Consider the following 26,021-nt stretch of genomic DNA (forward strand, 5'->3'; position numbering starts at 1 on the left):
AGTGCTGGTCTTCTAGATAGACTCTAATAAACAAGCATGTAATACCTCAGGAACCCAAATTACACTCCATAGAAAGTTGTCTAATAGGTAGTCCACAAAAGGACTCTAGACTTTAAAAGCTATTCACTTAGATTCCATGAGTTCATTGTTACTATTTGAAAAGGTGAGATTAACTGTCCTTGGTATTTAGAAAGCAACACTTCAATTGAACTGATAGGAAAATAAAATCTTGTTTAAAAAAGAAACAACCAGCTTTGCGCAGTGGCAGTATTGTAGCCAATGAGGTTTATCCAAGGCGTGATTATTGCTAATTGAAAACTTTTCCCAATACCCGTCATGATGACTTGAAATATAGTCGGCATTGGCAGTTTTTTACAGTCTCTACAGAGAGTGAATTTAAAATTAAAAAAAAAAAAAGAAAGAAACAACCACCACCCAGTTTCTTTTATTGCTATGTTCTGCTTGAATTCATGGTGATTACAGTGTTAGTTGCATCTGAGGTGAAGCCAACATAATTTTATTTTACACGATAAGCCCCATGAAGGATCAGGCGTATTTTAGACGTCAACTAGGGTCAATATTGATTCGGAATGCAGTTCTCTTACATTTCTTTGTCATTGACCTCCTTTGTACTTAAAAGTGAAACAAATCAGTGTTTGGCAAGACTTACAGCCATTATCTGTCTTTTCCCAAGCTTTGAAAATACCCAGAAATTGCCTGATTCAGTGAATGCTTCATTCATTTGTCCGGGAGTTTAAAGACCCACTCTCTTGTCACCATGGAAACAGATTCAGATCCTAAGGCAAAAGATTCAGTACCTCTCTCCTAATGATAATATACAGCATGAGCTCTGAAGAGAAAAATAGATCTGCCTTAGGTTCCATTGTTGAGCCGATAGTGTTCCCTGGCTCAATGAATCTCTTTCTCATTTGGTTTTAGCTCCTGGGTTTACATTTGCTGTGCAGCAGTGCATGGTGAGGGGTTTTGAGCCTTTAATCCCATGCCACTGAATTACTGCATTTGTGTGAACAACACAAATGCCAGACTGGTTTTATACAGACTCTGTAGTTGCTGGAAATTTAATAACAGGTACCTATGTTTGCTTCCACAAATTGAGAAATCTGATATTGGGATCTAATGCTGGCTGGGGCTGGAGTAAACTAGTTAAGACCTATAGGAGGTCCCATGATTTGAAGATAATCTATTCAGGGAAAAGGCCACTTACAGTGAGTTGGCTTGAAATGGGACCCAGCATTTCATAGTAAATACTAGGGATCAGGGTAGAGGATGACTAAATTGAAATTTCATTTTGACAAATAAAACAAATTTTTAAACAGTTATTTGATCTTACATGTTCAAACTTTTAGGTTATAATATCAAGAAGGTTGAAAATATAGGCTAAATCAAGTATGAAATAAGTATTACATTTTTATATTGTAAATATTCCAGCAAAATTCAGTAATGAATAGGTGCTTTCCAGCCCATGGGACTTTTACCACATATGAGTAGACCCTTTTTCAATCATCAAAATCACTTCCTCTTCACCACATAGCATTACTGGATCAGCCACCCTTTTTCATGTTACTTTCTACTTCTAGAATAAATCCCCTGCTCTGGTTTGGTGGCTTTCCTCTATGCCCCTTCCCTGTCCCATACTTGATCATTTTGGGGGGTTCTGTCCCTGTAAGTGTTCTTCAGATACCCTCCTTGCTCTCAATCCTCATTCCTCATCTACATTAGTTGTTCCATCCTGTGAGAACGGTGCAGACTCTGTTCTTTCTTTCTCCCCAGATTTTCCATAGCAGGTTCCATTGTTGAGCCGAGAGCACTGATCTGTTCTGCTCAAATGTGGTCATACACTACTTCCTAACTTTATTTAAATCACAGATCATTATACGCCTTGCCTACTCATATAATTTCCAGGAGAGAAGGGCTGGTATATCTTCAGGCCCCTAGTACCAAGGCATTCATTCTACCCATCTGAGTATCCATTGTTAGTTGTGTGGAAGTGATTCCTGAATTTCCGTAATCCCCTGTGGTGAACCTATGATTTGCCTTTTAGGCTTTGACACTTCAAATAAAATCAGTGGTAAATTGTTTGGGCTTTATCCCCAGAAAGGGAGAAGGTGAAGTAAAGCAGAAGAGGAGAGATTTCCTAGAAAGAAAGACTGTTTTTAAGACCCTAGTTGACTGGTAGAAATTAGATAGCCAGGAAAAGAGGAAACAGAGTTTGTGTGTGGATGTAGCAATTAGTCAGCTGAAGGAAATGTCATCAATTTCTAGCTTCCTAGGTTTTGCGCTAACATAACAAAATTTATCCTCTTAGCCATTTTTAAGTATATAATTCAGTGGCATCAAGTGCATTTACAGTGTTGTGGCCCTTTTGCGTCTGGTTTATTTCACTTAGCTGATATTTTCAAGGTTCATCCATACTGTAGCATCTGTGAGAATTTCCTTCCTTTTTAAGGTGGGATAAAATTCTATCATATGTATATACCACACTGTGCTTATCTAGTCATCTGTTAATGGATAAAAACAATGAAACTATAAAATACTGACATCACTTGCATGGCATTTTATAGTGGCTTTTCTGATTCTCTTTTTTTCAAAAAAGATTTCTTATCCTTTATTTGGCCTCTAAAGATGGATTTGTTCATTCGAGGGAACAAATTAGTTTGACTGGTTTGGGAAGGTATTTTGACCCACAGAATGGGATGGATAAAACCAGGCATGATACTTAAACTTAGCCATACCCCATCCTCATTGCCTGGCTCAGCCTTGTAGAGGCCGCAGAGGTCTAGAGAGGACAATGTCATGCATTTTAATAGGTACCTGGTGACACCTTGATTGTGAAGCCTGATTCAATCCCCTATATACAAGCCCTTTAAAAAATGCTGACCTAAGCCAGTGTTTGTATTGAAAACACTGGGACTGTTCAAACATTTGAGAATTATGATTATGGCCAAGAGAGTGGTCTGAAGAGGGTCTTACGTGGTCTACATTTTCATTTACCTAGGTGTCAGCTAGAAAAGTGAAGCTTAGGAAGTCAGGAGGAATGGGCCTTTTCTTTCCAAACAAGTTAAGAAGACTTTTGTTTAGGTGAAGGCATTAAAGGACTCTATTTTTTCCACCATTCTCTTAACTTGGGGAAAATAGCAAATTAGTAACTCCTCTTTTAAGGCATAAGGTGAGGCATTTAGGCATTGTCTTTCTGCAAAGTTTTGTGCTTTGGCTACTCAAGATAGAAGGGAAATTAGTTGAATCCATTGTTGGAGTAGCTGTTGGAACCAGGGTATGGTGATATTACCCTGAATCAAACTGATGAGGAAAGTTAAAACATCCTCCCTTTACGACTGGGGCGGAGGCTAGGCACAGTAACTCATGCCTGTCATCCCAGCATTTTGGGAGGCCAAGGTGGGCGAACTGCTTGAGTTCAGGAGTTCAAGACCAGTTTGGGCAACATGGGAAAACCCTGTCTCTACAAAACAAAACAAAAACATACTTAGCTGTGCCTGGTGTTGTGCGCCTATGGCCCCAGCTACTCGGGAGGCTGAGGTGGGAGGATCACTTGAGCCTGGGAGGTGGAGGATGCAGTGAGCCGAGATCACACCACTGTACTCCAGCCTTGGTGACAGAGTGAGACCCATCTCAAAAAAAAAAAACAAAAAAAAAAAAAAACAGAAAAACTGGGAGGGGAAAAAAATTAAACTATTAAGTAATTGATTTTGTCTAAGTAACTTATTTCTGCTTTAACTTATATATTTTCCTGAAGTATAGTATGGCTCATTGTTACTTAAATTTATAGAGTTTTTTAAAAAAACTAAAGTATGAAAAATTCATAGCCCTTTCCCAGTAATTCTCAATCCAGAATAATTGAATAACCATGGAAATTCCTAGGGGCAAGTTCTGGCATCACATAGTTTTTTAAAAGCCCTCTAGGTAATTTTCATGGGTAGCCAGGGGGGAGCATTACATACCTAATGTTCTGAGAATCAACTTCTGGTCTAAAGCCAACGGCATTTGTCGCATAACAAGGGTATACTCACCACCACCTGATCGAAGTATTTTCTATCTGTAGGTTTAGTTCAACAGTTTAAAAGCTGAGCCTGAAAATGTAAACCTATTAAGCCATGTCTGTGCCCCCAAAGAAAAGGGATGGAAGGATCATTTGTTCATGTGGCACTACTCATTAGGTAATTTGGAGAGGGAAACGCACATAGGTGAGGTTGTTTCTCAACTGGTGCTTTCTTTTTTAATAAACCGGAAGGAGAGAAATTGCCAAGGAAATTGTTTTTGTTGGACTAACCACTTCTTTCACTTTACCAAGCTCAGATCTAAAGATCTTCCAATAACACCAGATTGCACATATTTGCACATACATGCTTGCCATGACTCCGTGAAATGCACTTTCTTTTCTGCATGCCCCATTGTAAGCTGTGCCCTTCTTCTGGAGCACGGGCTCTTCATCTCCCCCATCAAAGTGTCAGCATGTAGACCCCTGGCCCTTCTTTCGTGTGTCCTCTGGCCTAGAAGGGATGCCCCGTCCTTCGTCTTCAGTTCCCTCAGTCCTTTATCTCACTTACACCTTTATTGTCTGAGCTTCCCCATGTTTGGCAAGCACAAAGAGCTGCTTCCCAGCCAAAGCCCTCCCGGGAGCGGTGCTGGTTGTCAAAAGATGTAGAGCTCCAAGGAGATGCCTCTGGGAAGTTGGACTCCATTCTGAGCAGTTGGACTGTGAACAGTTAATTGATGGGAATCAAGAAGCAAGAGGCATTTCTTAATAGGAATAAGAAATTTGTGGTGTCACAGGTAAGAGACAGGTCCTCCGGTTTATGTAAAACTGATGAGAGCAACAGGCTTTAAGTCTGCCTCAAAGGGAAGAGAAAACCAAAGCCAGCCAACAATGGAAAAGACCCAAATATTTAGCCTCATCGTGCTTTATTGTCTGCATTACTTTTTCAGAGGCTTTTTCCAGCTTTATGCAGAAAGCAGGCCACAGTCTCTACCCCATTCTAGTTTTTTTTATGAGAGCAATTGCACACAGTGACACCTGGGTCCAAGGTGTCTTCATCTATACCAAATGGAGAACCTCATCTGGTTTCTACTATTACCTAGACACATTTTCTAGAAATGATTTTGCTATCATTGGGTTTATGTGTATAATCCAGGAGCCCCATAAATCTCCCTCCTTTGGAAGGCTGGCTTAGCTGTGTCATATGGGGTGTCTGAGCAGCTGGGTACAGATCTAAGACTACTACTCAAACTTTGAAATGCTTTAAAAGAGAGATTTTCAAAAATGTATTTAGTATTCTCTCATTCTTATGAAAAATCTTTAAAATAATGGTTTGAAGCAATGGTATAGTGGACTCCCCTTCTCTGCCATCTAAACTCAGAAATTGTCAGTGTTTTGCCATATTTCCTTGCTTATCTATGTATCTACCTACCCACCTACCTGCCTGCCTACCTACCTACCTATGTATCTATCTAATCTATCTGTTCTGTTTTGCTGGACACTGTGAAAGTGCAGACTTCAAGGCATGGCACCTCCTAATGCTTCTTTGTTAAGAACCCTTCTTCATAAAATACATTGTCACACCTAAGAATATTCATAACATTTATATTATATGTTATCCAATCTATATTTAAATATCCTCAATTGTCTTAAAATGTGTTTTCTTTTTTAAAATGCGTTTTCCAACTGAAAACATGTCCTCAGAAAGCTGGGAAACAAGACAGACGTCAAAGACAGGGTCCTTTGTCAAAATGGGGCTGGGGTCCTTCCAGGGTTGGGGTTCTAAATGGCTGTGAGGCCTGAGGCAAGTCATTTAGCCATTCTGAACCCTTTGGCAAAATGAGGGGATTGGGTAAGATCATCCCTAAGAGCTGCTCAGATTCCCTCTTCAAAAATATGATCATCAATTCCTAACATAAAAACATTATGTAAATGATCCCGTTTTTTGAGAAAGTGTCTTTCCTCTTCATTCTTGATTAGGGATTGTCTGGTCATGAACACTAAAGGTTAGCCTTCTTTGGTGTCATTTTCTCCTGTGAAATAGTCATCTATTAACCACTGCACCCCTTGTTCCACTGGCGCAGAACAGTTTTATGCTTACCTTTCTTCCTTGTACCATTTATCCAGAACCTCTCTTGTTTTTCTAGCATTTTTTTGTTAGTTATTGAAAAGACAGTTTCATCCCCTGCCAGAAAGTTTCCGAAGCGCAGGCCATTCATATCCCCAACTAACCAATATGTTGTCCTTAATGAAATATTGTTTGAGTAATCAGAGTGAGAGTGCACAGCAAAATGTCTGTACTTGCCCTAGAAGATAAAAATATTAAAAAGAGCAAGGTGGTCTTCTCGGATTTCAGTTTGATTTTGTTGATGCACACTGCGTTCTGGTTACTTTCCCACCGGACCATAATTGCTTGTGGGAATAATAAATCTGGGAGATGTGTCTGGTTCTGGCAATTCACTGCAGTCTCATGGAGTCAGCTGCTTCTCTCTCCTAATCTTTTTCTTTCCATTTTTCTCTCTTGTCCCTTTCTCTTTCTCCCATTCTCCTTTCTTTCTCATTCATTTGTTCCGTATATGCATGTATTGCATGCCTCCTTGGTGTGAGCCTGGGACAAGGCTGCTGTGGAGGGGCACCCCTAGGAACCCGGGTTTATTCTTATTTTGGCCATAACTCACTTCAAAACGAAGGGCGGCTAGAGGGTCCTTGCTTGGATGAGAATGATTTCTTCTTAACCATGGTAATCTATGCTGTGTTAGAGGGGTGGAAAAATATCTTTTCTTATATAAATGTGTTTCCTGTTTGTACAAATTCTTATAACTTCTAAATGTAAAATTATTACTATCTTTAAAGTGCTGGAGGCTCTCAAAGAAGTTGTTCCCAAAAAGAAAGTACGTCCTCCCCAAACGGCTGAAGTTGTACCTGCCAAAGATCCATTCTTAACTGTGCCTTTACTCTAACCCCATGCTGGGTTACCATGATTAAGAAGAAAAGGGGCTGTGAGATGTGTGTGTCTGTGTGTGTAGCGGGAGAGGGGGTACATTCGTGAGTGGCGCAAGGCAATTTCCAAGCAAGCTTCTGATTAGAGAAGTCTGGGGCTGGTTAGGAGTGTGAGAGCTCTGAGTACATAGTTGTGAGCGGCCTGAGCTGTGAGGAAGAGAAAGGCTGGGTTCTGGGACTTGCTAAGTCACACATAGAGACATGTTGTGATGCCCTGGTCGTGGCCTGGAATGAATTGGTTTTATGAGGAATGCATTTTATTCCTTTCTAAAACATTTGATCTCGTAAGTGAAAACTCATACATAAAGCCCTTTCTAGGTCCGGTGCTCAGGAGTGGACTGCTTTCCTCAATATTATCTGTCCTGGCTCCTCTTTCTCCCTCATGATCCCCACCCTCACCCCATTGGCATCTACCTCCATATATCTGCCGTGATATGTTTGAATCCACTCTCCACGTCGTTCATAGATATCATAGCTGTGAAATAATGCATTTTATTTGTGCTTTACTTATTTTTATTTTTTGAGATGGAGTTTTGCTCTGTCGCCCGACTGGAGTGCAATGGAGTGATCTTGGCTCACTGCAACCTCCACCTCCAGCTCCCAAACTCAAGCGATTCTCCCATTTCAGTCTGCCAAGTGGCTAGGACTACAGTGCTGAGATTACAGGCATGAGCCACCGCACCCTGTCTTATGTGTGCTTTCAAATGAATGTTAAAGTAAATGGTATTGTGAGACTCGTTAGGCAACCTGCATTCATGTCTTTATTTACCCAGCACTGCTTTCTAAGACCCATCTATGCTGTTATACTGTAGATTCAGTGCACTCCTTCTCATTGCTGTAAAATATTTTCTCCAACAAATACACATTTTGTTTGGGCATTTGGGCAATATCCAGTTATTCATGGTTTCAAATGGTGCAGTGGACATCGTTGTGCAGCTTGCCTTGTGGACATGAAGCCAAGCCCCTTTTTTTCTCCAACTCTTTAGTTTTGAAATTTTTTAAACCTTCAGGGAAGTTGAAAGAACACAATTATCATCTGCTTGGCTTTTACCTAAATTACCCAAGAATTTAATCTTGCATATATGCTTTTTCTGTATATAGATACACACTCAGGCATATATGTGGGTTTTTTTCTTTTTTTCTTTTTTTTGAGATTGGGTCTTACTCTGTCACCCAGTTTGGAGTGCAGTGGTGCAGTCTCGGCCCACTGCAAATTCCGCCTCCCAGGCTCAAGTGTTCCTCCCACCTTAGCCTCATGAGTAGCTGGGAACGTCCCATGTCACCACGCCCAGCTAATTTTTTGTACTTTTGGTAGAGACCAAGTTTTGCTATGTTGCCCAGGCTGGTTTCAAAGTCCTGAACTCAAGTGATCCGCCCCCCTCAGCCTCCCAAAGTTCTGGGATTACAGGCGTGAGTCACTGTGCCTTGCTGTGTGTGTGTATTTTTTACTGAATCTTTAAAGTTTTAGACTTTACTCCTAAATATTCCATCACTGATTCCCTGATAATAATCATTCTCTCACATAACCACAATGCAATTATCATGCCTAGTAAAACCACAGTAATTCCATAGTATCATCTAATAACCAATCTAACCAGATGAGGCCAATTGAGAGCCTGTTCATGGTGAGGCAGCAGGTAAGTGGCAGACTTGGAATTTGAGCACAGGCAGCCCCTCTTAACCTTTACTATACTCCCTCCAGGCCAGGTAGGTTTTATTCATTACTTTCTCATTTACTGTACTGTAGACAGCATTTCATATCAGTATTCATCTGCATTGATTTTTCTCAGCCATATATTTCCACTGTGGAGAGTCACCATAACTAAATGATTTTGTCTCCTACCACTATGCATTTATTTTTTTCTCATTTTTGTTAATGTGCATTACACTGTGATTACTTTCCCATTACATAGGTATTTGGCCACTTGTCTAATGATTTCTTTAGTTTATATATCCTAGAATTGGAATTTTTGGATGACATAACATTGCACTTTGAATGGCGGTGATGCAAGCTATCATATTCTTCATCTTGCTGTGCACAAGAATAAACAGGAATGGGTGTCTGTTTTCTTATATGCCCATTAACACTGGATTTTTTTTTGTCAATTTTTCCCGTCTTGCAAACAAAATATGGTATGGCATGATACTCATTTGCACTACATGATAGTGAAGTCAAATAGTTTTTGTATGCCAGCTTGTATTCTCTTCTTGTGAATTGCCTTTATGTACATTCCCTGTTTTTTTCTTCTGTTGATGCTATTTTAAAAAACTGATCATTGAAGTTTTTTGTGTATAAATCTTTGAGTCACCTGGGATTTATTTTGATGTGCCATATAGGTCTGATCTTGTTTCCATATAGTTAAGATCTAGTCACTTCCATGTGGTTAAGATCCAGGCACTACTTAGAGATGCCATTTATGAAGATGGTAGGTATAGTGCCTGGCACACATGGTTTCTCCATAAACCCTCCTTCTCTTACTCTCTCCCTGTCTCTTGCATAGTCTTAGGGAGAGGTACTAAGGAAAGAGCCCGGGTATATCCAAGAGCTGGACTGGGGGAGTAGAAAAGAGCAAGGCTAATTACTGAGGTTTCACCCTTCCATGAATGATCAATATTTTTTAAGGTCCTGAGAGACATAAGAGAATAGGTAGCTTCCAGAAGGCTAGTTTAGGATTTTGGTGTGCCTTTTTTCCTGGGGTGTGTTTTTTCCAGCAGGTCTTGTCATCACTAGGTAAATGGAGTGGTCCTCATTGGTATTGTCATGATGACGCAGCAGATACAGTTTCCAGAAAACCCTCATTGAGTTATGCTCACTTTTCTCCTGGCAGCCTGCTGTACAGTGTTCTGTCGGCTGGCATGGTTTCCCCTGCTTAACGCTGGATGGAAAATAAGGATCTAATACTTGTGATGCTTAATAGCACTAATTGTATTTGGCTACAAGAACCCAAAAATTCTTGGGCATTAAAAAGAAACTAAGGCACAATAATAACGATATTAAAATTGATTGTTTCTCTGATGTACAAAGGCAACAATGGTAGGTCCTTCTGGAAGAGGTTGCCTCTGTCCCCTTGCTGAGTGAATTGGTGTTTTGTAACATTTGTTTCTTTTATTATGTCAGATTAGTCAGTCTTGGCAAGGTGATCTTGAAATTCTTAAAATTCTTGACAGAGCAGAATGCAGTCGTTATATATAATAAATCATAACAAAAAGAAGGATTCACCAGTTGGTGTAACTTGGGACATACCACAGAGTATAGGACCAAGAAAAGTTTCAGTGTTCAATTCTGTTTGGAAAGCTCATCAGCAAATCCATTCTTTCCGGAAACCAAAGCTATAAAAACCCAAAAAATGCTTGGAGCATCTTATCTCAAATTATTTTCATTTCTAAATCATTTTCTCAAACTTGTTCATCTCTCAGCCTCTCAAAACCTCCATTGTCCTTCACTTTTCACCACCAGCTCCCCACCAAAAGAAAAAGAAGCAAACAAATAATCCCCCAGAATCTGGATATTATAGATTCAATTTTATTTTATAACTTTTGGGAACAATTGATTGCTTGTGTTGAACTTCTTTACATTAAGGCTGTATTTGCAAATACTGGCCTTCTAAAATCACTGAATATGATTTCTACCAATGTAAAGAATGAAAATGATTTTTTTTTGATAAAGCAAAGAGCATGACCCCAACTCTTTTTCTTATTGTTTCTTGTTTCCCAAAGATGCTACTCAGATCCCCATAGGAGAATAATTCTTTCTGAGTATTTTTCACTATTATCTCCTCCTAGGGACTGGAATCAGACTTTAGGAGCAGGGAAGGGTCCCAGGAAAGAGGGCTTTTAGCTTCAATCTGGAGGCAGCTTCAGAACTTGATGACCTAGTGATTTGGAGTCACTTGAAGAGTGGGTTGCTGAGTGTCTGTACATGTATATGATGAGGTCCCACTTTTTCTAGTCCCTTGACTAGTTTTGTGCCTGCCACAAGATGTACTTTGTGGGAGAAGGAGGTCAGACTGGTGGGAAGGTGGTCAGATGGGGTAGACAACAGTGAGTTAATGCCAGTGGTTGACCACATAAAGGAAGTTTAAAGACCCTGCTTATCTGCAGGACAGAGTTTGAGTTGTCGGCATTAGTAGATGAGTAGAAATTGAAGATTCAAAATTTGAAAAAGGATGCAGAGGGAGAGGAGGAAAAGAAGAGCTAAACAATTTATAACACATCAAACTGTCAAAGCATGCTAGCCAAAGATGCTTGATTTGCATTGATTGCTGATTTGCAGACAATACATTCCATATAAAGTATAATGAAAATTTTCAGCTAATCTGCCAAAAAAGGTTGACATTTTCCCCTTTAAACCTATGATGGAAAACAATTCGGCAATGTATGTTTTGCGGGCAGGAGTAGGGGAAGACCAAACAGACTGCCTGAAAATATTCCTGATCAGGTAAATCAGAGCTGAATTTTCATTTCCATACTGAATTTAAAACAGGAACTGGGCCCACAATAGCATAACCAGTAAAGAAAAATCTGAAGTCTGATCTTGAGACCAAGCGTAGCTAAATTTCAGTGTGTGAGAGTGAATATGAAGGTGACCATTTTAATCTGCACACTTAACCCTGTGACTAATTTTGTTGCCCCTGTGGACAACCTGACCTTAGCAAAGCCTTGTCAAGGGCATCTCACTTCCATCTCCCATTTGATTCTCTTTGAACTTCCATATGTAAGCAATGGTTGGAATATAGAATAGATAAAGTGAGATTTAACAGCTGCTTTGAAGATAGTATAAATGTACTTTTAATTAGTATTGTCAAATTGATTTCATGCTATAGCGCCTAACTTGAGTATATTTTGTGATAATATGTGTGTTTTGAACCTAGATGTGCACCATGATGGTATTTCAGGGTGGATATTGATATGTACGTGACCACATGACATTGCTCCCAATTGTCCCGGGTGTTATATCTGGTCCAGAAACTCTGGCTAACTCAGAGGAATCTTAGCACCTTTAGCTAGTAATATGTACCAATTGTACATGCTTGCAAAGTTTCTTTCCCTTCTTAAAAACCCTGGGTGAAGACGAGGGCTTTCTCTGTGTTTCATCTACTATTCTTTTAGCAAACAACTCGAAGTCAGATCTTTCTTTATTGAGTAAATCTATACCAAAATATACCCAGGCTGAAAGAACATATACTGGATAAAAGTTGGAAATGAGATAATATTGCCATGGATAGTTACTGCTTCAACCCCTGAGTGCATGTTGAGCCAGGGTGGCACTATACATTTGCAGGGCCCAGGCAGGACTACCAATGAAAGCCCCTGGCTGCTGTTCCCTTCTCTCTGCCCCCTCCCACCCACAGTGCAAAAGACTTTACATGCACCCCGGCTAGCACATCCAGGCTTCATCAACACTCCCAACATCCCCTCACAAACATCTGTCCCCTGGCCACCTTCAGACTTAGTGACATGTACACCAGAGGCATGTGCATCCCCAAGAGGATGGACTGGGAAGGGTCCATGCAAGCCTTAGAAGTGGGTTTGGGGTCATTTGGGTGGAGAGAATTCCAGAATCCCAAGTGCCTGGAACGAGGATGTGAAGCTGGGGGGAGGACATGGGCTACAAACAGGCACAGTTCCTTGGCCCTGTGTCCTCGTTGCTCCTTTGGGTGGGGAGAAGGTGAAAGAGGGCTGAAATGAGGTCCTCTTAAGTTGGGGCTCCTTTCTTCAACTCCGAGGGTGGTGCCAAGAGCCCCAGAATAGGAGAGCCATCGTAGGAGATTGTCTCACTGGCCCTTTCATTTTCTGCCAGCAAGCATTTGAATGTCTGTTCTGTGCAGATTGTCAGGCTAGGTGTTGTGGGAGGATACAAAATACAAAGCTATTTTTAATCTAGTTGTGGGGGAGACAAAAGCTGGACTGAGAAACATTTCAAAACAACTGAATAGTAAGGGAAAATGGCTGGCCCATCAGTGACAAGTGAGGGAATTTTGGGTGAAATGGAGTAAAGTGATAGCTCTAGCTTGAAAAGGAGGGCTGCTTCAGGGACACAAGGTGTTAGAATTCATGGAGTTCATGGGTGGCAAACTTAAATGTTTTCAGGGCTCCAACAGGTACTGTCAATGTGTGAATGGACCTGGTATCAGACAGTACGGACCAGGGATTGCTTGTGGAAGGGCTTGTGTTGAACTCGGGACTAATATGATTGTTTATGCACATTTACTCCTAATCAAACAACTTGAGTTAAAGAAGTTGCTGCATGTAGAAAATAATGTGAGGGGAAAAGAGGAAACTCTTTAAGATGCTGCTTGAAGCTGGACAGTGGGTAAGACAGATGAGAACAATGAAGAGCCCCTTTCCCTTTCATGTTAGAGGTTAAAAAAGTTTGCTATATTTGGGAAATGTGCGGGAACCCCTATTATTCTTTTCATTTCCGTAAAAATCCTCCCAAAGAAACTTTATTATGTCCAAATTCAGTGAGTGTTGAGCCTGTCATCACTGCTCCCAAACAGGCACCATGCTGGGTTGAACTGTGTCCCTCCTACTCCAACTCGTGATGAATGTGGAACCTGTGAATGTGACCTTATTTGGAAAGAGGGTCTCTGTAGGTGTAATCAAGTCAAGCTGTGGTCATAGTGGATTTGAGTGGACTCTGAATTCATTGTGGCTGGTGTCTTTAAGAAGAGTGAAAACTGGACACAGACACACAAGAGGAAGGAGGACCACGTGAGGGCAAAGGCACAGGTTGGAGTTATGCTGTCACAAGCAAGGAATACCAAGCATTGTCCACAACCACCAGGAGCTGGGAGAGGAGTGTGGAGCAGAGTCCCGCTCAGAGGCTCTGCCAGAGGCCGGTGTGTGGTACTTTGTTATAGCAGCCTAGGAAACTGGTGTAGGCACCGTTTTCAACTTCCCCATTGTTAATAGAAATGCTACCAAGCTCACCGGTGTCTCAAAGGTTATGATTCCCGATTTCCAACCTTGTCTTTCAAATGCATCGAGTTTTCCAAACCGCTGCATTTGCTTCTTCCTCTCCATTTCCACAGATATCACCCTTATCACTTATCATAATAATTAATGTTTGAATACTGTTTTCTACAACTAAGATGATTTTCATTCTCACAACAAATGATGATTTGTTATACTTTTATATTATACTCATTTACTTGATTTATCTATTACATTTATTTATTTTACTCATTGACTTGAGAAAACCGAGGGTCAAAGGGTTTAAGTAATTTGTTTAATGTCCTACAATTAACTAGTATGCCAGAAATCTGGGATTCCAGCAAGGATAGAGTCTTCTTTAGTTCCAAGAAAAAAATTAATCCAAAATGGACTGCCTTGTTATAATTATTGTACCATCCGCCTTTTCCATCATTCCAGTGGAAAAAACCACAGGGCATATCTGTATCACTCGGCAAAACAAAAGGAAGCCGCAGATTGTTCTCTTTTCCTTCTTACACCTTGGAAGAATAACTTTCGTTATTATGACAGCAAAAGCATCCCACTAATTGAAAGAACAAAAATAGAGAGAGCGCATTTTACCTTTTTTTTCTTATAACAACAGAGTTTCTTTTCATGTGTTTAATTGCAGCCTCTGAAGGTATATCAAATAGGCTTTTGGTGGAAGGATGTTTTTCCTGTAAGTAGGTCACTGGAGATACAATAACACAGGTAATAGCTACCTCCTCTACGGGTTGCTTTCTAGTTGAAATGACCTTTTTCACTTATATTTCCCCTGCTCTGTAGCAAAGCAGACAGTTGGGTTATGTTGTTCAGCTGGTTTTATATCAAGAGCAAAAAGTACATCCTCCCAATGTAAGAAACACATCCAACTCCCACAATTTTCTTACTGAAAATCTGAGTTATTTTTTAAGATAGAATTTGTATGAAAAGGAAAAGCTGATTCATTATCGATTTTCTTATTTTGCAATGTATATTTCAGAAGCGAATTAGAGTTGCAATACTAGGGGAGGCTATAAAGCCTCTCCCACCCCCAATAAGGCAGAATTAGACCAAAGATGACCATATATATTATTGTCCAGACTAGGATACTTTGGAGAATACAAAAGATGCTATCAATAATCACCTCAGGACAATGGTTATAAGCCAAGGCTGCCCTGAGTAACCAGAAGATACAATCACCTTGGCTAGTTTAACCCATCCTAGAGAGAGGAATCCAGCCTGTTTTTGAAAACATCTCCCCACAAATAGAAATCTTGATGAGTGGGGCTGGAGGTGATTACTAGTCATGAGTCTTTAGGTTGCCCCTTGGAAATTAAATGTAAATATTTAAGGAAATATTTTTGGCTACCAGTAAGAGATACACTGAAAAATTCTTACCCAAATGTTTTGGTCTTAGGCATGGAGAGTTTGGGGCTCAAAGGCTTTTCATCTAGAGGAAAGAAATCTGGGGAACTGACCTTTCCAGCAGGGGTGTAAACTCAAGCCTACATTGTGCCCAGCTAAGCGATCAATGGATGCCTACTAAAGGATGATTGGAATGACTCTAAGCACACCCTGATTCACAGTTGTAGCGATTCCTCTTTCAGAAATATGTCATAATGAAGACCTTTTGATGAGAACTCAAAATGTTGAGTAGGCACAAGCATGCTGGTTGATTTGGGCATTGAGAGGAGAGTACAAGGGGAGGGTATATTTCATTTATTGTGGGAGAGACAATGAATTAAATCCTAAGAACAAGTCCAAGGCTATGTGGTGATTAGATAAGGAGTACATATTAGATCATTTTTTCTTTTTTTTGAGATGGAGTCTCGCTCTGTTGCCTGGGCTGGAGTTCAGTTGTGCGATCCCATCTCACCACAATCTCTGCCTCCTGGGTTCAAGCCGTCCTGAGTAGCTGGGACTACAGGTGCATGCCACTATGCCTGGCTAATTTTTGTGTTTTTAGTAGAGACAGGGTTTCACCATGTTGGCCATGCTAGTCTCAAACTCCTGACCTCAGGTGATCCATCTGCCTTGGACTCCCAAAGTGTATATTAGATAATTCTTAAATTATTCAGACATTTCTTGAGCATTTACTCTTATAGCCCATGTTGTCAGGTGCTGGGGTTCGGAAGGGAGAAGATAGTTGCTGATTGCAGGGAACTTATATGTCAAACGAGAAGACATATAAAGATCATGGTAAATGCAACAATAATGGTATGTAAAGGTATAGTAGTAACAGGAAGAAGAGAATGAGACTTTCTTCTTGGGAACTTAAGAGAATTTATAGGAAAAGTAATATGGGACAGTGTGAGGATGAGTTGGACACCCTGGCCAGGGAGTCAGCAGGTCTACACGGATGGATGAAGAAAGGTGAAAATGATAAGGCCTGAGTTTTAAGTGGTTGATGTTATGTGTCCAATATCCTGCTGTGACTTTGACCATGCATTCATAAACTGGACCTTTCCAGGGCAAATTTGCATACTTTCATCACCATGGTGGGCTACAAAATACTGTATATCTATTTGTATATATATTTCCATCTGAATAAAACTAATTTCATATTCTGACAGATTCTGACAGAATCAAGAGGATTATTTCCTTAGCTTTCCATGGTGAATGGGAATGCATTGTTATTTTTAAAGACTTACAGTATTGGAATTCCCCTGTTTTCATTTTTAGCTTGATCCTGGTAGCTCCTTAAAACAAAGGTAACATTTGTTTTAAATTTACCTTTAGAAGTGGAGGAGGAAATGATAGGCAGGTGGGTTAGGTACTCTAGTTACTGGTGTTTCAGCGAAATGTTATAGTGCTTCAAGATAGTTGCTTTGTCTTTGTGCCTGCCTTATTGAGGCTTAAGGATTTTAAATCCATTGTCTCTTTTTAGAGCTTCTTCCTTTTCCTTTATTTTTTGTCTTTACTCTTTCTTTTCCAACATAAGCAAAACCAAACTTTCGAACAAGTGTAACAGTGTAAGGACAAGTTCTGACTTCAGGCTCTTTCTTGTATTAACCGCTCTAGTGTTAGATTACTTCTCAGGCTCCTTTAAAGGCTGAGAGGCCAAAGTCTTACCATGGCTCTGCTGTTGTGATTTCTTGGTGAATGTTTCTGCAAGAATGGGGAAAATGTTCATTTTCAGAAGCAGCAGTGAATTATGGAAGATTCTAAAACCATGACTGAATATGCTTGCAATTTGCCTTTTTAAGAAAGTAAAATGATTATGAGTTAGTCTCTTAGAGATGACAGTGATCATATGAAACTTCTTCTTCTTCTTTTTGAGATTGAATCTTTCTCTGTTACCCAGGCTGGAGTATGCAGTGGTGTGATCTTGGACCACTACAACATCTGCCTCCCACGTTCAAGCAGTTCTGGTGTTTTAGCCTCCTGAATAACTGGGTCTACAGCCATGTGCCACAAAGCCCGGCTAATCTTTGTATTTTTAGTAGAGATAGTTTCGCCATGTTGGCCAGGCTGATCTTGAACTCCTAACCTCAAGTGGTCTGCTTGCCTTGGCCTCCCAAAATGCTGGGATTATAGGTATGAGCCACCATGCCCAAACTTCTGACCCTTCTTACAAGTGAAATGAGTTGTATTTCTAACAGAATCACTAATATTTTATCTACAAGCCACAGAGTTTATTGGAATAGATTTTTTTCCTTTATACTTTGTGTGGTTTATTTATTTTTAAGGAAAAGTAATTGATGTCAAGAGGGTTTTCCAAAACAGTTTTGTCTCTAGTAAGCATTTGATTCTTAAGATTCTGTATATTTTGTTACATTTCTGGAATCTTATGCATAGAGGCTATTGACATAGGATGAGCAAAATTGTATAACTCTTTATGATACCATCAGTTATAATGTTTTGGCACATCTCAAAGATCTCAGGATCATACGACTGCATACAAACGATTAATATAAATCAATGCCAACCATTTCCTAAATATAGGGCATTTAACACTAAGCTAAACATTTGTGTTGATTTTTTTATGAATACCATATTTATAGTGTTATAAAAACTGGATTATATGAATAGCTCAAATTAACTTATGGTAAAAATTAGCCTCATTGCATTTGAACTTTTAAACTTATGGGAAGGAGGCAGGATGACTGACCAGATGCAGCTAGTACACACCTCTTCCATGGAGAGGAATCAAAAAGCAAGTAGATAGTCACACTTTGAATACATCATCTAAGAAAGAACACTGGCATTCAATAGAGAAGTGATGGGAAGGACCAGGAGTTTGAGACAAGCCTGGTCAACATGGTGAAACCCCATCTCTACTAAAAATACAAAAACTCTGTGGATGTGGTGGCACACACTTGTGTTATATGTAAATTTTGGGTGCCACAAAAGAAGGAGCACTTGAATATAAATTTCCTCAGCAAGGCAAATTACTTCTATAGATGGGTACATCTCACAGATGGAGCAATGGTGAGTACTCACCTGGAGAAGGGAGGGGAAGGGGTTCTTATTCTTGACCCAGGTAGCCCCTACTGCTGTGTCGTTCCCCTATTGGCTAGGGTTAGGCCACACAGTCTAAGCTAATTCTGGTTGGCTATTTTAAAGTGAGCAGGGATCCAAGCTGGAGTGGTGGGGTGGGTAGTTTGGTGGGAAGGACAGTTTGGGAACAGGTCCGAGCGGGTGAGCAGGGGAACAGATGTGAACTACTGATTCAAACTATCAGGAAAGTTGTTTACTGAAACCAAAGACAAGCGGGCGAAGAGAACCAGGAAGTTAAACTTTAACATGGAGAATTAAAGAATAAGAGAGCTTCACATACAGACATACTGATTCTTTGAAGAGAAACTTGGAGTTCACTATATCTCACACTTGTAATCCCAGCTACTTGGTAGGCGGAGGCAGAAGAATTGATTGAACCTGGGAGGCAGAGGTAGCAGTGAACTGAGAGATCATGTGGCCGCTCTCTAGCCTGGGCAACAAAGAAAAACTGTCTCAAAAACAAAAAAACAAAAGCAATACAACATCTTTTGAATTCTGCTCCATTGTTCTGCCATTGTTCTTTTCAGTCTTAAACTGTGTATTGAGCCTCATCGCTTAGTTTCTTTCAACTTTCCTTTTTCGTTTCAAAAGCCTTGTATTAACCTCTTTTGTTGAGAGGGCAGCCATGAACCCTGTCTGCAATTGTTTCCAGTTCTGTGTTGCCTAGAATTATTGTTACTTCCTGTTTTATGGTGAAAAATAGCACCTCCTCTATTTGCAAAAACAGAAGAAGCTGGGAGAGTGCCCTTGCTATGGTGGTGATGTAGGGCCTGGGCAGAAACTGGCAGGAGTAACTCAGAGAAGTGAATCTTACTGGTACTTTAAAAATGTTTTCCCCCAGGAAATTGAAAAACGAAGCTCCAGAGGGGATATTTTATGCAGAAATAAAATTGGAACTTGCTTGGAAAAAGCCATCAACTAAACTAAATATGATGTTACTATATCACATTTGAGCATTCCAGTCCCAAGCATATTCTATAAGCACAGGTTTCCCTCGGAAGGGCCCCAGAGAAGTGTTTCCCAATGAGTCTGTAGACTGGGTGGATCAAAACTCCTGGAATAGTGGTGAAAAATGCATATTTTTCAAACTGGTCAAAATTACTAGATCTGACAAGGGGCCCAAGAATCTATTTTTAATGAAGATCTCTCTCCCTCATTGGATGCTGTCCTGCACTTAGGTAGGTAATCATTTGGAATTTTTCTCAGCATTAGTCGATTCTCTTATAAATGAGTATCTTTAGAGTGACAAGCACCAGGATTGCAGTATATACAGGTGCAGAAACTTCCACTGCATGGGTAGCTACTGCCCGAGGTCAGCTATTAGTTCTCTGGGGCCAAGCAGAGTGCCCCCAAAGGCCTGGCACCATCCTCTGGGCAGGCCTGCTGCTGAGAACCGCTGCTTCCTAAAGATTACAAAAGGAATGTTCTTAAGTCCTTTATCACTCTATTAAAAAGCCCTGAAATGGAACCTGAGCCTCCTGCTGTGTTGGCCTCAAGTATCTTCATCAGAAAGGGCAGGTGTCAGAGCACCTGCTCACTGGGGAGGTTGCTTCGCAAATTCAACAGACTCATCTACTCTGAGTGGGAAATCCACTTCCTTATTGCTTTTCAAAACCAAAGCCATCCTGGCTGTCTACAGCCAATAAATACCATTCATGCATATTTTATTAGGCTTTTACTCTGTACTCTTTTAGGTTCCAAAGATACTGGAAATAAGAGGGAAAAAAAAGGTCCCTGTCTTTAGAGAGCCAACCTGCTGGCCACATCAGTTACGTGCATATCCATCCTCCACCTGTTGGGCACATAGATGATTTAGACAGCACGAGCAACATCCAGAACTGTGTCCTCATTCTTATTCTGACTTCTTTTGTTCTATTTACTTTGTCTCATGCAAAACTGAGCTAAAAACAGTGGCTTCTCACGATGGTTTCAGACACATCACAGGCAATTGGAGATGGTGCTTCCTATCTAGAAAGCTTTATCAGCCTGCTTTGGCACTCGGGAAAGCAGCCTTTCTGAATTTTATGTAAAGTTTAGAACAATGGCTTTCTGTTTCAATGTCCTTGGACTATCACTTGGGCAAGATTTATGTTGCTTTGGACTCTGTTTCCTCCTGGCTCCAAAGGCCTTTTTCAGTTATATGAGTTTCAACCCTTGGTTATTTTGTATTTGGATGAGGTTCATGGGTAGAATTTCAGAAGTCTCTAGAGAGGAGTGGAGGAATCTCCTTTAAGATTGAAAAGCAAAATGGCAGATTTCACATTAAGAAATGATAAGTCATATGTATTATTTTCCAAAAAGTGGTTCCGAGATCACTGATGATAAACAAGAATGTTTTTATTTCGAGTATTGCTGAAGTCATTCATTTCATTATATTTAGTTCAATCATGGGAAATAATACCTGTCCTTTACTTATGACACTCAGGTTTCCTTTCATTACAAGTTTATTTAAATAAAAAATGAAGCTAAATATTAAATAATCACACAGGTGACATATGGATATGACAAAAATCACAAAGTTGGTATACAAATAATTGGGGTTTGAGAAACGCTAGTTGAGTGAAAGACCAGGAGCAAGTGTTTTGTATGAAAACCCCCAACCCACAAGGTCAAAAGCACACAGCTCTCACCCCAGTAAGCAGGAAGCCAGTCGAGGTGAGCTTTAACTTCAAATAGAACAGAAATTATCTGTATGTGCCAACTAGCAAGTTCTCTGTGTTCAGTTTAACCAGTAATCGAGTGTCCACCCTGGAAAAAAGATTCTCTTAGTATAGATTTTTGAGTGTGTCTTGAGTGATTTTTCTGGCTTCAGGTCTAAAACCACAGCCTGTCTTGAGATAGTTACATAATCTCTGCATTGACCAGCTTCACAACATGTAAAGGTAGCTATACTAATGTTTGCTTGGGGTAATCTAGCACTGGATTGGAGCTCAGCTCTGCCGGGTGGAATAGGAAAAGACATGGCAGTGTCATAGTCAGATGCAATTCTTAGATTTGGAAATGAACCATGAATAGGTCACATCATGTTCCAAACATAGTAATAGGATGTCATATGTAAATTATTATCAAAGAAAATATTAGCAAATATTTTAATTTTATTGTCTAAATTTCTGTCACTTATACTGCAGCTTTTACTGGTTTTTCAAGCAAAATCTCAATCTAATATGAATGTAGAGTTTCGATGTTACATTTCACTTATGTTCTATCTGGACATCAAAATACATTTATGAACAGTAGGAATGGCTTAATATTGTAAAGCATTCCTTGGCTGCTGTGTGCAAGTGTTGTGAGTTTTGAGGACCTTCTGAACTGCATGTTGAGACATGAATAGACGTGAGCACATAGACTCTTGGCACTGCTGGGAAATGGTGCTTTCTTGTGCAAGAATGAATAATATTCATGTATCTGAAAGGAAGGAATTACTGATTAATGAGCCTTTTTCTCTCCTCCATGTGTTCCTGTGGCTCAAATCCACCCTGCCCTCTGAAGCAGCCCTATTACTGCCACTGCTATCTTCACAGTGACAAAGCCCTCAAATGCTCAGGTCTTTCGGACACGGTTGCCTGTTCTCTCAAGGACTTAGGGCAAGGATGTAGGGAAGCGTTTTCCTGGACTGAAGATGGCACTTGCCTGAGGCTTGGGCTGACACTGCTCTGTAGCCTAAAACTGCGTGTTTACCAGTCCCTTCCAAATCCATCCCATCAACCTGCTAATTGGGATGTGGACTAATACTGTCAGGAGGTCCTCTGTTTCTCTGTGTGTTCCTTTGGAAGTCTGCTGACAGCGTTTTCTACTTGTTTTGTCTCACAGGAACCGGTGAAAGTGGGAAAAGCACCTTTATCAAGCAGATGAGAATTATCCATGGGTCTGGTTACAGCGACGAAGACAGAAGGGGGTTCACAAAGCTTGTTTACCAAAACATATTCACCGCCATGCAATCCATGATCAGAGCGATGGACACGCTAAGGATACAATATGTGTGTGAGCAGAATAAGGTAACGTGCTTAGAGTTTGCTTGCCCTATCTGTGAACATGTGCCTGCCCACTCTGGTTAGCACAAAGATTCCCTGCATGCTTTGGTCAGATGCCAAAAGAAGCTCTTGATCCCTGGGGTGGAGATCATTGAGAGGAGTCTGAGGATTTAGTTGGCCCCTTGGTCTTCTTTCTGCAGGGCTTCTCTCGTGGTGGTAGCATGAGGGTACCCAGCGTGCAGAGATTCCCAAGTTTGGGCTGTTATTTGGTTGCTTATTTCTGGCACTGAGGAAAGGAAGACACACATTTTCTCTTTCCACTAAGAGACCCAGTGAATTTCTTCATTGGAGCGATGTCTTCATTGGGGCATTGGGTTTACAGTAGCCAGTATTTCAAGAATTCCCAGTCTCAGGAAATATTTTCACGAATGTGCTGCAGACTGCTCAGAGAAATAAGTGGGTTTTGTTCATTTATGTTGGGAGTTCACCCTTCTTGGGAGATAAGTGATGGCTCATGAACACGATGCTAATGGCCCAGCCAGCAATGTGCTCCCATAAAGTGCTGGTGTCAAGCTGCCATTTGCTTTCCCTCACCACCGGTTATTTAAAATACAAATCTGTGAAAACCAGAGGAAAATAATGAAGAAGAAAGAGAGGAGGAGGAAAATAAAATTGTATATGGTATATTGGAATGCAAATCTAGAGGAGAATAATACTGTGCCTGAGTCCATTAAGAAACTAGATTAGAAGTAAGAGTTTGTCTAAAATAATTGATACCAAATTACAACATGATATGATGAGAAAGAGAAAAATTCTGTGTCAGATGGGTCTCTCGTGAATCTGTGAAAAAGGAATTTAGCTACTAAAGTTCCAGTATTGCACAGGCTTTAATATGGACTCCTAAGGAAAACTTTATTATGAACTTGTGGCACCTATACTCATATATATATGATTTTTTAAAAATAGCTTTGAAGCAATTAATTTAAATTTTGACTGGATGATATAGGAAAACACAGTAGGCACTACGTTAGACTTAGCTGTACCTCATCCCTATAACCTCATGCCTTTCCCATCATTTCCTTGCACTCCTGAAGAAATGAGGGAACATATCTTGCCTACACTTTCACCCTGAAACAGTTATGCTAAAAATCGTGTGGGGTGAATTAGCCTACAGCAAGTGTGTCCAATCTTTTGACTTCCCTGGGCCACACTGGAAGAAGAATTGTTTTGAGCCACATGTAAAACACACTAACGCTAACAATAGCTGATGAACTTAAAAAAAATTCCCCAAAAAATCTCATTTTGTTTTAAGAACGTTTAGGAATTTGTGTTGGGCTGCATTCAGAACTGTCCTGGGCTGCATGTAGCCCTTGGACCGTGGGTTGGACAAGCTTGGCCTACAGTATGTCTGGTGTGAAGTAAGATGAGAGGTGCACACTGAGCCACTGGGAGATTCTTGAAGTGACTGAGGTGATTCCTTTATACATTGCTGTATCTTTCTGAAAATGTACAGTTCCTTTTTTACTTACCCTTTCTAATGTACTCTAAAAATTAGGCTTTCTGTGGAGATTTAAGATTATTTCAGAGAAGAGGCGTGGCAGGAATGTCCTTGGGGTGATTTCAGCTCATCTGTTTTCCCCTGTTGTAAAATGTGTTTTGTTTACCAGTCCTGGTGAGGTGACTGGGCGAAGCTTGGAATTCAACGGTGGGTTTACGTTGGCAGCATCGTTTGTAAAATCTAATCAGCATAGTTATCAAGGCGTCTGAGTTTTTGCTTTTATGTTGTTTTTCCTCATGATCTTCTAGACGTACTCAGTTTATATTGTAAACAAAATGGTTTCATGTGATTGAACATCTACCACTGTCTCCTTTTCTCTTGACCTTAATTCTTTCGTCAAGGCCATCTGCGTTAGTTTCCTAGAGCTGTTATAACAAAGTACTTAAGATTGGATGGCTTAAGACAGAAATTTATTGTTTTCACAGTTCTGCATGCTAAAGGGCCAGAACCAAGGTTGATTGGTTCCAACTGGAGGCTCTGGGAGAATCTGTTGCCGCCTTCTTCCCCAGCTTCTGGTGGTGGCTGGAAATCCTTGCTGTCATTGCTCCAGCCTCTGCCTCTGCCTTTACCTCTGCCTTTACCCAGCATTCTGCGCTGTGTCTGTGTGCCCACGGCACTGTCCTCTCTGGGTCTGTGTCCAAATTTCCCTCTTCTTAGAAGGACGCTAGTCGCCTGATTAGGGACCACCCTAATCCAGTTTGACCTCATCTTAACTTGCTTGCATCTGCAGAGACCCTCTTTGCAAATAAGGTTACACTCTGAAGTTTTGGGTCAGCATGAGCTTTGGGGGAACACTATTCAACCCAGTATAGTCTGCCCTCTGACTCCCCAAGATTCACATCCATCACATGTGCAACGTACATCCACTCCATCCCAGCATCCCTAAAAGTCAACCCATTCCAGCATCTATTCTAAGACCCAATTCAAACCCAAATATCAACTCAAAAAGTCCCAAATCAGGCTGCATACAGTAGGTTGTGGCTGTAATCCCAGCACTTTGGGAGGCTGAGGCAGGCGGCCATCACTTAAGCCCAGGAGTTTGAGATCAGCCTGGGCAACATGATAAAATCCATCTCTACAAAAAATACAAAAATTAGCTGGGTATGGTGGTACATGCTTGTAATCCCAGCTACTTGTGAGGCTGAGGTAGGAGGATCCATTGAGCCTGAGAAGCAGAGGTTGCAGTGAGCTGAGATGATGCCTCTGCACTCCAGCCTGGGGACAGAGTGAGACCCTGTTTCAAAAAAAAAAAAGTCGCAAATCTCATTGTCTAAATTAGGTATGGGTGAGATTCTTCTCCATTCATGATTGTGAAACTAGGTTACAAGTCCATTGTATCTCCCATCTCTTCATCACTTGCCGTGTCTGGCTCAAGTATCTCAATTTCTGTTTCATAAACTTTTTTTTTTTTTTTGAGATGGAGTTTCGCTCTTGTTACCCAGGCTGGAGTGCAATGGCATGATCTCGGCTCACTGCAACCTCTGCCTCCTGGGTTCAGGCAATTCTCCTGCCTCAGCCTCCTGAGTAGCTGGGATTACAGGGACGCGCCACCATGCCCAGCTAATTCTTTTTGTATTTTTAGTAGAGACGGGGTTTCACCATGTTGGCCAGGATGGTCTCGATCTCTTGACCTTATGATCCACCCACCTCAGCCTCCCAAAGTGCTGGGATTACAGGTGTGAGCCACCGTGCCTGGCTCCTGTTTCATAAACTTTCTCAAACAGACACCTGGGATGAATCGAATGCTGAAATGGCATAAGGAGAGGCAGAAGGTGGAATGGAAAGAACACTGGGCTTTGCTCATCGCTCCACTGTGGGTCTAGGACAGGGGTCTGCAAACTTTTCTTTAAAGGGCCAGGGAGTCAATATTTGTGGTCTGTATGGTCTCTGTCGCAATGACCCCATTCTGCTGTTGCAGTGCATAGACATAGACAATATCTAGTAAGTAAATGAATAAGTGTGGCTCAGTTATAAACTCTGTGTACGGAATGTATATTAAGAATAGAAAGTTAAGAATGCAGTTGAGAATAGTAAGAACTATTCT

At 40.7% G+C, this 26,021-nt stretch overlaps 1 protein-coding gene and 1 non-coding gene across 2 annotated transcripts in view; both read left to right on the plus strand.

Moving 5' to 3' along the window:
• Positions 1–26,021, plus strand: part of GNA14 (G protein subunit alpha 14) — a 224,295-nt gene that overhangs the window by 83,307 nt on the left and 114,967 nt on the right. The window contains exon 2 of the mRNA XM_035291486.3: positions 22,259–22,443. Within this exon, the coding sequence (XP_035147377.2) occupies positions 22,259–22,443 (185 nt within the window). The remainder of the gene's footprint in view (positions 1–22,258; positions 22,444–26,021) is intronic.
• Positions 251–390, plus strand: LOC118147927 (U4 spliceosomal RNA). Its single transcript, XR_004734628.1, has one exon. It is a non-coding gene; the product is annotated as a U4 spliceosomal RNA (small nuclear RNA).

The sequence above is a fragment of the Callithrix jacchus genome, chromosome 1 (assembly GCF_049354715.1).
Source record: "Callithrix jacchus isolate 240 chromosome 1, calJac240_pri, whole genome shotgun sequence".
NCBI lineage: Eukaryota > Metazoa > Chordata > Mammalia > Primates > Cebidae > Callithrix > Callithrix jacchus.